The sequence below is a fragment of the Piliocolobus tephrosceles genome, chromosome 8 (genome assembly GCF_002776525.5).
Source record: "Piliocolobus tephrosceles isolate RC106 chromosome 8, ASM277652v3, whole genome shotgun sequence".
NCBI classification, from domain to species: domain Eukaryota; kingdom Metazoa; phylum Chordata; class Mammalia; order Primates; family Cercopithecidae; genus Piliocolobus; species Piliocolobus tephrosceles.
Window position 1 is genome coordinate 53,299,942 of NC_045441.1, and position 13,644 is coordinate 53,313,585.

The following is a 13,644-nucleotide window of genomic DNA, read 5'->3' on the forward strand; positions in this document are numbered from 1 at the left end:
TAAAAACTCAGAATATGCCAAACCTGAATGTAATCACTATTTGAGCTTTATATATTGAGCTACAAAAATGCTTCCGACTTTTGAGATAACCTTAAAAAAAAGACACTTTTCCACAGTAGCAGCACTTTTCACATGAATTCACAATTCTTTCAGTTCTAATTAGCCAAGGAAGACGTATTTGCTGTTTAGTGGTTTTACAAGGTGTTCTAATGGTATTTTAATGAACCCTTGATGTACCTTTTAGAGTTATGAAAAGTTCGTACCAGTTCATGGTGAAAGAGCCTGAGGCCTAAGACTGTAATAGGTGCCTCTGTAAACTGGGAGGGCCTACCTCAGAGTGCTGATTAGACTACTTTGGCATACAGTCTTGTACTTTGGGTTCTTTGGCCCAAAGATATTGTAAGAATGTAGATTTCTGATAAATTTTAAATAGTTCTTTTGTGACGAAGTGGTTAGATCACTTCACCAATTGTTTTTTTCTCTGGAATTCTTTTTTTTTTTTTTTTTTTTGAGATGGAGTCTTGCTCTGTTACCCAGGCTGGAGTGCAGTGGCCTGATCTCGGCTCACTGCAAGCTCTGCCTCCCGGGTTCACGCCTTTCTTCTGCTTCAGCCTCAGGAGTAGCTGGGACTACAGGTGCCCACCACCACGCCCAGCTAATTTTTTGGTATTTTTTAGTAGGGACGGGGTTTCACCGTGTTAGCCAGGATGATCTCCATCTCCTGACCTCGTGATCTGCCCGCCTCGGCCTCCCAAAGTGCTGGGATTACAGGCGTGAGCCACCGCACCCGGCCTTTCTCTGGAATTGTTTTAAACATTTAAATTTCTGTTAGTTTGAGTTTACTGCAAAAGTGTTAACTTTCTTGACATTAGATTCTTAAAGAGTAGAAAAAAATCTACCTGCAAGTTTGGAGTCAAATGACATTAAGAAAAAGAACCATGTTCAGGCTGGGTGCGGTGGCTCACGCCTGTAATCCCAGCACTTTGGGAGGCCGAGGCGGGCGGATCACGAGGTCAGGAGATAGAGACCATCCTGGCTAACACGGTGAAACCCCGTCTCTACTAAAAAATACAAAACAAAATTAGCCGGGTGTGGTGGCGGGTGCCTGTAGTCCCAGCTACTTGGGAGGCTGAGGCAGGAGAATGACCTGAACCCGGGAGGCGGAGCTTGCGGTGAGCTGAGATGGGGCCACTGCACTCCAGCCTGGGCGACAGAGCGAGAGTCCGTCCCAAAAAAAAAAACAAAAAACAAAAAAAGAACTGTGTTCAAATAATAACGTGTGATGTTCTGAATTCTCTTGGATATTTGTAGTATGTTTAAGATGTTTATATCATACAAATGATAATATAAGGATCTATATAATTTATTTACTGTTTAAAAAAATGAAACCTGAAAGTTGCCGGTTAGTAGCACATCTTTTTAATTTTTTTATAAATATGTTTTAGAGACAGGTCTCCCAGTGTTGTCCAGGCAGGAGTATAGTGGCACCTACTTAGCTCATTGCAACCTTGAATTCCTGTACTCAAGTGATCTTCTGCCTCAGCTTCCCGAGTAGTTAGGATTGCAGGGGTGCACCACCATACCTAGCTAATTAAAAAAAATGTTTTTTGAGACAAGGCTAGTTGCCTGCTACGCTGGTTTAGAACTACTGGCATGAAGCCATCCTCTTGCCTTGACCTCCTTAAGTGTTGGGCTTGCAGGCATTAGTCACTGTGCCCAGCCTGCCACATCTTAATTTTTAAATGTTTGTTTATTTATTTGTTTATTTATTTATTTGAGATGGGGTTTCTCTCTCTCTTGCCCAGGCTGGAGTGCAGTGGTGCAATCATGGCTCATTGTCACCTCAACCTCCTGGGCTCAAGCATTCCTCCTGCCTCAGCCTCCCAAGTAGCTGGGACCACAGGGGCACACCACCACGTCTGGCTACTTTTTTTTTTTTTTTTTTTTGTGGTGATGGAGTCTCACCATGTTGCCCAGGCTGGTCTTGAACTCCAGGGGTCAACTGATCCTCCTGCCTCAGCCTCCCAAAGTACTGAGATTACAGGCATGAGCCACTGTACCTGAACCTAATTTTAAAATACTTAAAGCATTGAAAAGGAAATAGAAGAATGAGAAATATTAAATTGTATGTATATTACTATTTCATCACCTGTTTGATAAAATTGTGTATGTTATTTTACAAGGTAATTAAGTTTAGTTTCAGACTTGTTTGTACAGAGAAAAAAACCTACGGATGTAGGCCCTCTACAAAATGTCTCATTGTGACTCTCCAGCTTGTACATGGAAAAATAAATCACATCAGATCATCTTGAAGTGACCACCTGACCAAAGGTAGAATGGAAAAATTAGCATCATGTGTAGAAACAGGAATACAATTTTTAATATTATTGGTCCTTCTGTATACATGAAATTTACTTTCAAAGTAGCATAACTCATTGGATAAATCAAATATATAATGGCAGTTTTTCCCTTTACGTTAGCTTCTAGGGCTGCACATGAAGTTCTGAAAAGCTTCTCGTGGTCCTGGGACTAAAAGTTGACCTTAAACTTGTGAAATTACATAAAGAGCATATTTATTACTAAAATAAGTTAACTGAGACCATAAAGGCCTTTACAGAGAAAGTCCTCACCCTTAGTTTGGTAAATCTTAATAGTAAAGCAGATACAGTGCTTATGACGTAGTAGTATGTGATAAAATAGACATACATTGTATAGAAAACCAAATGATATATAATGAAAAATGCAGTCAAAAGACTGAAAGTCCATGCAAAATGTTTTTATTTTTGTGTAATGAGATTGTTTCCCCTTATAACTGTATACTTTCTTATTCTAGTTTTCTACAATGAAAATGCATTACTTTGAATAGAAAAGAAGCCTCAGAAACGTAATTAACTTGTTACCAATTTTTGCATTTTGACACTTAGTGAAACCTGGTTTTTGGTAGCACTTAAGGTTGTCAAGATACGGATGACTCCCTTTGTTACATTGGAGAAAGAGGTCATGATGGGTAAATTTGCATCTATAAATTTAGAAACAAACTTTGCCAAGTTTTCTAGCTAGTTTCTTTACATTGGTCCTCAGTAATAGACACTAATGTTAGTTTCTTAACCAGTCAACCAGTATCACCTTTGTATTTTGTTGATTGATTTTCTCCCAGTTTGGTTTTATTTATGTTTTAACTCTACTTTTTCCACACTCTACTGTCAGAAGTTATTTAAAGAGAGATGCATTATTTAGGTTTGAAAGTTTTTAGGGCAATGATCATTCCATTATGCTCATGGATTTCTGCCCCTTTGGTTGCAAATTCTTTTGTATTTGCCAGGTGCTTATTCAGGTGCTTCACCTTAACTAAAAGCTTTCTTTCCCCAGATACAGGGCTTCTCCTACAGGCATCTATTCCTTTTTCTATCTCTTTGACTCTTACTTCTAACCCACTAGGCAAAATGGGGCAGTTCGCATAGGAGTTCACCTGTACGGCTACTTCTTGACCATTTTTAGTAAGAGTAAGTAATACGTATTATCTGTCATGTGTCAGGCACTGTTTAACGCTTTATCAGCATTATCTCAAGTAATCTTTACAATAACCTTCTGAAGTAGGTACTTTTATTGATCAAACAATGTCTCGAGAAGTTAAGTAACTTGTATACATCTGAGAAGTGAAATTATCTGGATAGGAACCCAGGCCTTCCCAACTCAGAGAAAATTTTAAACATTATCACCATCAATAAATAACTTCTTCTCTTTTGACATCAGGTCATCTAATTATACTGCCCTTTCTTTAACTTTGCCACAGGCAAAGTTAAAGAAATAAAGAGAGCTGAAATGAAATGAAATAAAGAGATGAAATAAAGAGAGCTGAGCCCTTTGAAAACTTTATCTTCATTCACATTCATATTGGCCCATCCAACATGGCCTCATTGTTCTTCACTTCTTCAGCTTCAGTAACAAACATCAGCACTCTACTTCAGCTTTTCTAGGATCTTAGTAGTAGGAGTGATTCTCTTGCTGAGATTTCACCAGCAGAACTAGTCTTCTGGTTGATTTAACCCCCTCTGTGATTGTTGTTCTAAGAAACATAATGTTACATAATGCTCATCACCTGGTCCTTTGACTCCCTCCTTTTCCTCCAAGTACATAGACATACTTTCTTGTTTCCTCATTTCGTTAGGTCTCTCTCTAGGTTTGTCTGTATCTAGTCTCAAACTTATTTATAATGAGGAATTTCACTGATGCCTAATACTATTTTTTTCAGCCTCTTGTTGTATTTCTGGATAAATCCGTTGTCTGTCTGTGCCTTTCCTCAGCTGTCACTTAGCTTAGTGGTAGTGAGAGTCACAGAAGTTTGCTGATTAGATACAATGCTTTCATTAATTTCTTATTCATTCCCCATTACATTTGCAGACTTTCCACAGCATTTCCAGAACTTTAACTTAGGGCTGGCAGCTCCTGGACTAGTCATTTGGCAGAAGGATGACATTGCCATGTATTAGTTTAGGCAGTTTGGAACTTGACCTCAGATCTAGGGGAAAGAATATTGGAGAGTCAACCTGCAATGTGTAACGGTTGCTGTGACACTGTTTACCTTTACACAATCCGCTTTTATCAGCATCATTACTTTGTAATTGCTTTAGAACTGGCTTTTATTCCCATATGCCCATTTGATGAAACTTACCTAGTTTATTATTCATTCACATAGCATATATTAAATTTCACTGTGCCACTTCATGTATTTAATTTTATTATAAAAGTAGTTACAAAAGTTACATGCTCATGGTAGAAAAATGGGAAAGGTTATAAAATGTAGTATTTTCTTCAGCTCTGATCCAGTAGTCCAACTCTCCAGGTGTTAAGTACTGTTTCGTGTGTCTCCATACAGAAAATCAGAAAAATTAATGCATATGTATCCTATAGATAATGTTCAGCATTTTGTGTTTTTTTTTCCACTTAATAACTTATCCTGGAGATTTTTTCCTATAATTTTAGATAAACACATCACCTTTTTTTTAAACATTTGCACATTTCATTGTATTGATTTACTGTGAATTATCAAGTGCCCTACAAATGTATATTTAGTTATGAATTAAGTGCCCTATTAATATATAATTAGTTATGAATGAAGTGCCTTATTAATATATAGTTTGCAGTTTTTTGGCTGTTACAAGCAGTGGTGTAATAAACTGTATCTTTGTGTTGTTCAGAATTTAATACATAGTAGGGATTGCTATGGCCCTTAGTTGGGCACCTATTTTGTAAATAAAATTGTATTGGAACACAGTCATACCCATTTGTTTGTATGTTGTCTATGGCTGCTTTCAAACTAGAGTAGATGAATGAAATAGTTGTAACAGAATGAAATAGTTGTAAATAGATGAATGTAATAGTTGTAATAGTTGTGAGCCTTATGGCTCACAAAGCTGAAAATAATTTACTGCCTGACCCTTTAAGATGAAGTTGGCTGGCCCCTCATGTGTACTATAGATTCTTAGAAATGGAATTGCTGGGTCAGAGAGTATGCATGTTTTAAATTTAAATTTTAAATAAAAGTTCAAATTTTTTTTTTTTTTGCCAAATTACCATCCAAAAGGTTAACCTACTATACAATTGGACAGTATATGAGAGCATATGTTTTCATCAGTTATTTCTTACCAAGAGTAGTTTTTATCAAAGAAATAAAACGTATCCAACAGGTGAAAAATAGTATTACATCATTTTGTTTTGCATTTCTCTAATTATGACAAGTTGGGTGTATTTTTAGAGGTTTTTTTGGGGGGTAATTTACAAATTTTCTGTTGTCATTTTGTGATTTTTGCCTACTTAAAAAAATTCCATTTTCTTCCAGATTTTGAAGTTATTTTACATATAAAACAAAGTAGCCCTATTTTTGTCATGTGTTGGAGTATTTTTCTTATTATTTGTATTTTATCTGTTTGTGATATTTTTTCCACATAGATGTGCTAAACTTTTCCCCCTTGTTTTATTATGAAAAATATGAAGCAGCAAGTATTGAAAGAATAATATAACTGACATCCATATACTCTTTCCTTAGAAACAACAGTTGTTAATATTTTACCACATTGTCTTTTTTTCTTCCACATATATACCTATTCTACTTGAATGTAAATTGCTGACATGACACTTTAACCCTAATGCTTCAGCATGAATCTAAGAATGAGGATATTCTATGTAACCAAACTACCATTGTCCTACCTAAGCCAATTAGCAGCAGTTCCATGGTATCATCTAATGTACAGTTTATATTCAAAATTTCATTATTTTCTTAAGAAAATCTAGCTTTTTTTTAAAAAAAAGTCAGGATCTGGCCGGGCGCGGTGGCTCAAGCCTGTAATCCCAGCACTTTGGGAGGCCGAGACGGGCGGATCACGAGGTCAGGAGATCGAGACCATCCTGGCTAACACGGTGAAACCCCGTCTCTACTAAAAATACAAAAACTAGCCGGGCGAGGTGGCGGGCGCCTGTAGTCCCAGCTACTCGGGAGGCTGAGGCAGGAGAATGGTGTAAACCCGGGAGGCGGAGCTTGCAGTGAGCTGAGATCCGGCCACTGCACTCCAGCCTGGGTGACAGAGCGAGACTCTGTCTCAAAAAAAAAAAAAAAAAAAAGTCAGGATCTATTCAGACTTCCTACTTTACATTTGATTAATCTATCACTTTAGTATTTTTTAATTGAAAACTGTCTTCTCTTGTTTCTATAAATATACTGACTTTTTAAAAACAGCTTTATTAGCAATATAGTGACATGATAAATTGTACATAAAGTATACAATTTGGTAAGTTTTTATGTATATAAGCCAGTGAAGCTATCATCACAGTCAAGATAGTGTGGCTTGGTGCGGTGGCTGACGCCTACACTCCTAGCACTTTAGGAGGCTGAGGCCTGTTGATTGCTTGAGCTCAGGAGTTTGAGACCAGTCTGGCCAACATGATGAAACCTCATCTCTACAAAAAAATAGAAAAATTAGACGGGCGTGGTGGCATGTGCCTGTAGTCCCAGCTACTTGGGAAGCTGAAATGGGGTATCTGAGCTTGGGAAGTTGAGGCTGCAGCGAGCTGTGATCACGCCACTGCATTCTAGCCTGGGCAACAGAGTGAGACCCTGTCAAAAAAAAAAAAAAGTAAACATATCCATCACCATACCTGAGATTTATTCATACCTCTGGAATATACAAATATTTGTATATTTTTCCTGGTTATAGATTTCTAGCTTGACAGTTGTTTTTTCCTTCTAGTGTTTGAAAAATGTTGCACCACTGTCTTCTCACTTGCATTGTTTCAGATGAGAAATCTGCCTTTATCCTTATCTTTTTCCCTTTCCACATAGTGTGTCTTTTTTCCTGTGGCTGCTCTTATGTGTTTGATTGTGATGCGTCTTGGTATGGTTTTCTTCATGTTTTTTGTATTGGGGTTCATCCAGTTCCTTGGATGCATGGGGTGTTTGTAGTTTTCATCAACTTTGGAACATTTTTGGCCATTCATTCTTCACATATATTTTCTGCCCCACTTCTCTCCTCTCATTTGAGGACTCGAGTTACATATGTGTTTGGGTGGTTGAAGCTGTCTCATAGCATATTGATGCTCTCTTTATTTTTTAAATTATTTTTTTCTCTGTGTTTTGAATAGTTTCTATTGCTTTGTCTTCAAGGTTATTAATCTTTCCTTTGGTATCTATTCTTTGGTTAATCTTCTGGTATAATTTTCATCTCACACATTTTGGTAGATTTCATCTCAAGAAATTTAATTTGGATTGTTAAAAATATCTTTCATAATTCTACCTTTGGAATATATGGACTACAGTTATAATTTTTTTATGTCCTTGTTTCCTAATTCTAACATCTGTTTCAGTTTAGGGTTGGTTTTGACTTTTGAGGATACACATTCCCTTGGGCTTCAGAGAGGTTCAGCTTTTGACCTTCAACCTCTTTATACTCATCTGGTGATTTTATTAACTTTTACAGATTTCACCTCTTACTTTGGGACAGGTGGCTACCACGTATATCTCTTTTTGCTCATCCTATAACTGAAACCTTGGTCATGATGTTTCTAATAGTCTGTTCGATGTCTTTCAGCTCATTGACAGTTCATAGTTACCCAGTGTAAAACTGAGCCAGATCTCCTTGATTTTTTCACTTAGGTATTGATAACACTATTCTCTTGCTGTCATTTTGGACCTCACCCTTATTTTAGCTTATAATCCAATCCATTGTTATATCCTTTTACTTCTGTCTTTGAAATATTTTTTATACCTGTCTTTTCCTGTGGCTACCACACTTTATTAACTTTGACTTTGTTATGGACTGAAGTTTTATGTCCCCACAAAATTTTTATGTTGAATTCCTTTTTTTTTTTCTTTTTTGAGATGGAGTCTTGCTCTGTCACTCAGGCTGAAGTGCAGTCGTAAAATCTTTGCTCGCTGCAGCTTCCACCCCCTGTGTTCAAACGATCCTCCTGCCTCACCCTCCTGAGTAGCTGGGATTACAGGCGCATGCCACCATGCCTGGCTAATTTTTGTATTTTTAGTAAACACTGGGTTTCACCATGTTGGCCAGGTTGGTCTCAAACTCCTGACGTCAGGTGATCCACCCACTTTGGCCTCCCAAAGTGCTGGGATTATAGGCGTGAGCCACTGCGCCTGGCCAAAATTCCTAACCTTCAATATGATGATATTAGGAGCTCAGCCCTTTGGGAGGCAATTAGATCATGCAGGTAGAGCTCCTGTGAATAGGATTAGCGCCCTTATACAGAGAGACCTGAGAGCTGCTTCTCTTTCTGCTCTCTACCGTGTGAGGATACAGCGAGAAAATGGCCATCGGGAGACGAGTAAATGGACCTACCAGACACTGGATCTGCTGCCGCCTTCATGTTGGACTTCCTGGCCTCCAGAACTATGAGAAATAAGTGTTTGTTATTTAAGCCATTATGGTATATTTTTTGTTGTAGCTCAAACTAAGGCATCTAGAGGATTACTGTTGCTTTTATATTGGCCTTCTTGCCTCCAGACTCTTTTCTTTAAGTTCATTCATTGTACACTGCTGCCTCTTTTCTGTTCCTAAAGTGTAAGTCTCATCTGTCATTTCTCTTGCCCACCATTTCAGTAACCACCTCTTGCCTACAAAATACAAGTTGTTTAGCATCCTTCCATCCTTCCACATTATGGTTGGATTTTTAAAAAAATCTTAATCTCTTGCTGTTTTGTTTCTTTGTGCATTCTTTAGGAAGAATAGAGGGCAGTATCATACAGTGTTTACAAGTGGAGACTCTGAAATTAGAATGTCTGGATTTGAATCTTGGCATTACAACTTAGTAAAGTATTGGGTATTTTACTTCAGCTCACTAAGCATCAGGGTTCTCAGCTGTAAGAAGGGCTTCATATATAGCATATGGTAATAGGTCTGTTTATAAAGTGCTTAGTACAGTGTCTGGCATGTAGTAAAATTGCAGTAAGTATTAACTATTACTGTGATTTCTTCATGGCTCTCCTAGTTCCCTGTGTATATTCATGTTCGTTTTTCTATATGGAACTTTTTCTCCTTACCCTCCTATCCATTTGAAATCCTACCCCTTGCTTAATATCCAGGTCAGATGCCACCTTCCTCAAGTTCCCACACCATGAATTCTCATTTTTCATCAGCATTGTGTTTTTATCCTTAACTGTCTTATGTCAGTGTATGTGCATGGTTTATTTCTTCTTGGGTTTTAAACTTGTTGAAGGCAAGGACTGTATCTCTTACCTTCCTTGGCATCTCTTTTGGTACATGTGATAGTTACTTAATATTTGTTGAATTTGTGAATGAATTGTGGTTCTACCTGACCGTACTTACGAAGTGTTTGACCTAGAGTGAATTGCCTGTTAAATTAAATGTCTTTAAATTATAATCTTCCTAGTTTCTAATGTTTTTAGATTGCTAAATTATACCTTTTCAACCTTAACACAGTAGTCAGGCACAGTAATGCCACATTTTCTTTCTGGCTATTATTGCTAGTTTGTTTATGAGCATTAGTTAGAGTTCTCGATGAAGTATACTCATTTTTTTAATATAAAAATAAAATTTCAATTAGGTGTCACTTTTCTGTTACTGAATTCCTCGTGGGCCAGAAGGACAAATTATACCAATGTACTATTATATCAGTGTATTAAACTTAGCACCTGTTAAATGATGTTGCACAGAAATGACACCCACATTTAATGGAAGTGTTAGTCAGTCGTTAAGTTAAAGAAATTAAATATGCTTCTAACCCAAGAAGACCTCTAGTTCTTAAGCATTAGGGCTTCAAATAGTTTGCTTTTAACAAGTCTCATTCCATTCAGATTCAGTTCAGGGAAGAGCAGATTAAGTTCAATTGAGGGGACCTGAAACTTAAAAGAGGGACTGTGATTAGTTGTTGCACTACAAATTTTAAAGCTGCAGTTCTTGAAAGAAAAAAGAAAAAGAATGCTGGGAAATGAAAGGGCAAGGAGAGTTATTTCTCTTTCTTCCCTCACTAGACTGTGAGCTTTTAAAGGACAGGGACCATACATTGCTTGTGTCTGTCTCTGAGCTCTGTCATAGTACTTCATGCAATGAATATTTGTTGAGTGGAGTTCTCAATCTAGAAAGTGAAAAATTGCATCTAATGTTATTTCCATAGTAATATAAAGCCTCCCCACTCTGTAACGCATTACTTTGATTCATATGCCCACAGAGTAATTTCAAAAAGTCTTATATGAAAAAGAAAAGAATAAATAAAATCTGTGTAGTTTTTAAGGCTTTTTTTTTTTTTTTATGGCAGCTTGGTCAACATAGTGAAACCCCGTCTCTATTAATAAAGTACAAAAATTAACCAGGCGTGGTGGTACGTGCCTGTGATCCCTGCTACTCCGGAGGCTAAGGCCTGAGAATTGCTTGAACCCAGTAGGCAGAGGCTTCAGCGAGCCGAGATTGCATCACTACCCTCCAGCCTGGGTGACAGAGTGAGACTCCATCTCAAAAAACAAAATAAAATAAAACAAAATAAATAAAAATAAATAAAATAAGGAAATTTCTCTTTTCTGAAAGTTCAGAGTTGTTAGACCAAGGTCCTGATACTGTTATACTTGCCATTTAAAGCCTATGGAAGTATCTCCGCTTTCTCCCCCAGGACCACCTTTATAAACTGATGATTCCATTCTCCTGGGTTTAACATCTTTTTGAGATTTTTTTTTTTTGTTTTTTGTATCATTGGAGGAGATGGTTTCTGTAACTGTGGGAGTGGGAAGGTAAAAAGCTTTTCCATTCTTGGAGCTGGTCCGAGACAATAGGTCTTATTGAATACTTCTGTCTTTTATACACATTATTAAGGGAGATAATATAGAATACTTCACATTATAAGTGAATTACATATTAGGTGTTTTGTAAATGATAACGTTATTTAGTTTAGTGTTAAAAATGGTAAAGGAATGTTATATAGGTACAGGAAAAATGCTTAAAATTTTGTGACTGTGCCCCATAAAACTAAGTAATTAGAAGTTAGTCTGCCTGCACGTTGTTGATAACTTTAAATGTGGTTACGTCCATTAGTTTAAAATTAGCCTTTTAAAAGTTAGTGGTTTTTTTTTTAAATAAATGTATTATTATTTTGTGTATTTTTGAGATGGGATCTCATTGTGTTGCCTAGGCTGTTCTAAAACTCCTGGGCTTGAGCAGTCCTCCTGCCTCAGCCTCCCAAGTAGCTAGGATTATAGGTGTGCACTACTGCACCTGGTCCTAAAAGTTTCTTTTATTTAAAAAAAAAAAACAACTAACAATTGACTTGCTAATATTAAATGAATGTTTACAATAAAAAATATTATTTGCCCCTATTGAAAATAATGTATTGAAATCAGTGTGTTCTAGGTCAGTGGCTTCAAAGACTCCAGTTGGATTCATTGGACTGGGCAACATGGGGAATCCAATGGCAAAAAATCTCATGAAACATGGCTATCCACTTATTATTTATGATGTGTTCCCTGATGCCTGCAAAGAGTTTCAAGATGCAGGTGAACAGGTAAGACCTTTTCTTTAGATTTGTTTTAGATTTTGAGGATTAAAAATGAATATACATTCAAATAAGTGACAGCTTCTTAGAAGTATACCCAATGGAATTGTAAACCTGATTCAGTGTTAATTTTATATATATGTAAACATTCATCCAACATCCAGATTTGCAGTAAAGGAGAGTTCTCGTCAGACATTCAGGGGTATCTATTCTTTGGCAGGTGACTTGGAACATTTTGCACATTTGGTGAGAGGGCCTTGCTTTAGCTCTGTATCAGTTTTCTGAGATAGTAACTTTACCAATTGTGCTGTTAAAGTATTTAGTTTGGTGGAAATAATCTCATGTGTTATTAAAAGCACAATTGTCTTTAAAACAAGAGTAGACTGAGAGATATAAAGCTTAGTTTGAGTTCTAGTTCAGGTAGTTACATGCTTTCTTACTGGGGGCAAGTTACATCACTTCTGCTGATTTCCTCATTCTTAAAAGGTGAATGATGACAACCTATGCCATTAGGTTGTGAAGCTCAAATGAGAGAATGTATGTGAACATACTTTGTAAACACCATATGGCAGCACTTTGTGCATAATTATTAGTTATTGGCTATAAACTAGGAGACAACCTAAAAACACTATGTCCTATAATGAAGAGTTGAGTTATAGTGAATGTCTAGTGTTTTGTTTTTAGGCTATCATTCATGTTAAAGAATTTTGGTACTAGAGTTTATCATGTTGGATGATAGTATCTGCTGGTTAAGGCTTGAGTTGTTTGGATTTGTTAAACTTTATCAATAACTCAAATTATAGGAGACCATGTATCAGTATCTGAATATAGAGTTTGTTTTTTCTAGATATGAGGAAATTCTTCTTGGTCAAGTTGTAGAGTGGTAACTGAGGATAGTATGTGACCCCAAAACAAAGAATACTAAAAAATTCCTGAGAAAAAGGTGAGAGAAAAAAATTAAACAGTCAACTTCTAGATAATAGACTTGAAAATAAATACTGATAAATGCTATACCTAGATACAGAACAGCTTTAGGTAGCTTAGAGGCCATTTTCAGAACTAGATGTCTGAATCTTTTCCCTTTCCATGGTTTTTGTGCCATGTGGAAATTGCAGCAGTATAGTGTGAGGATGGAAGTATGACTTTGAAACTTTTCAGGGTAGTGTTGTGGCTGCTTCTGCCTGTTCAGTCGCTGAATACGGATACTATACTCCCAGTACAGCAGGCTTATGAGCTTAATTAATGTAGGGACTTAGGCTTGTTGGAGAAATTTGATCAGTTGTATAGTAGAGAATCTGAGAAAGGTGGCCTTTTACCATCTTCAGAGATGGTGAGCATTTCAAGTTGGTATTCAGTCTGAGATGAACCAATTAGTAGTTATTTTGAGGAGATGGTTATTATTTTCTGGGATAACACATCTATTTGGTATTGCCGTTTTACAGTGGTTTATCTGTTAGTAAGAGTAATAAGGGTACTTCATCTCTAAACAGAGGAAATATCTTCAATTAAATACAAAATTTGACCAAAGAGTGGAATAGGAATTGAATGGAGACTATTACCCTAGACCGGCAAAGCAGAAGCTTGTGACCTTTTAAATTGTTACTGACACAGGTACTTTTCCCTCTATGCCTGTAGCAC

At 36.9% G+C, this 13,644-nt stretch overlaps 1 protein-coding gene across 1 annotated transcript in view; it reads left to right on the forward strand.

Moving 5' to 3' along the window:
• Positions 1-13,644, forward strand: part of HIBADH (3-hydroxyisobutyrate dehydrogenase) — a 141,758-nt gene that overhangs the window by 1,802 nt on the left and 126,312 nt on the right. The window contains exon 2 of the mRNA XM_023225926.1: positions 11,855-12,015. Within this exon, the coding sequence (XP_023081694.1) occupies positions 11,855-12,015 (161 nt within the window). The remainder of the gene's footprint in view (positions 1-11,854; positions 12,016-13,644) is intronic.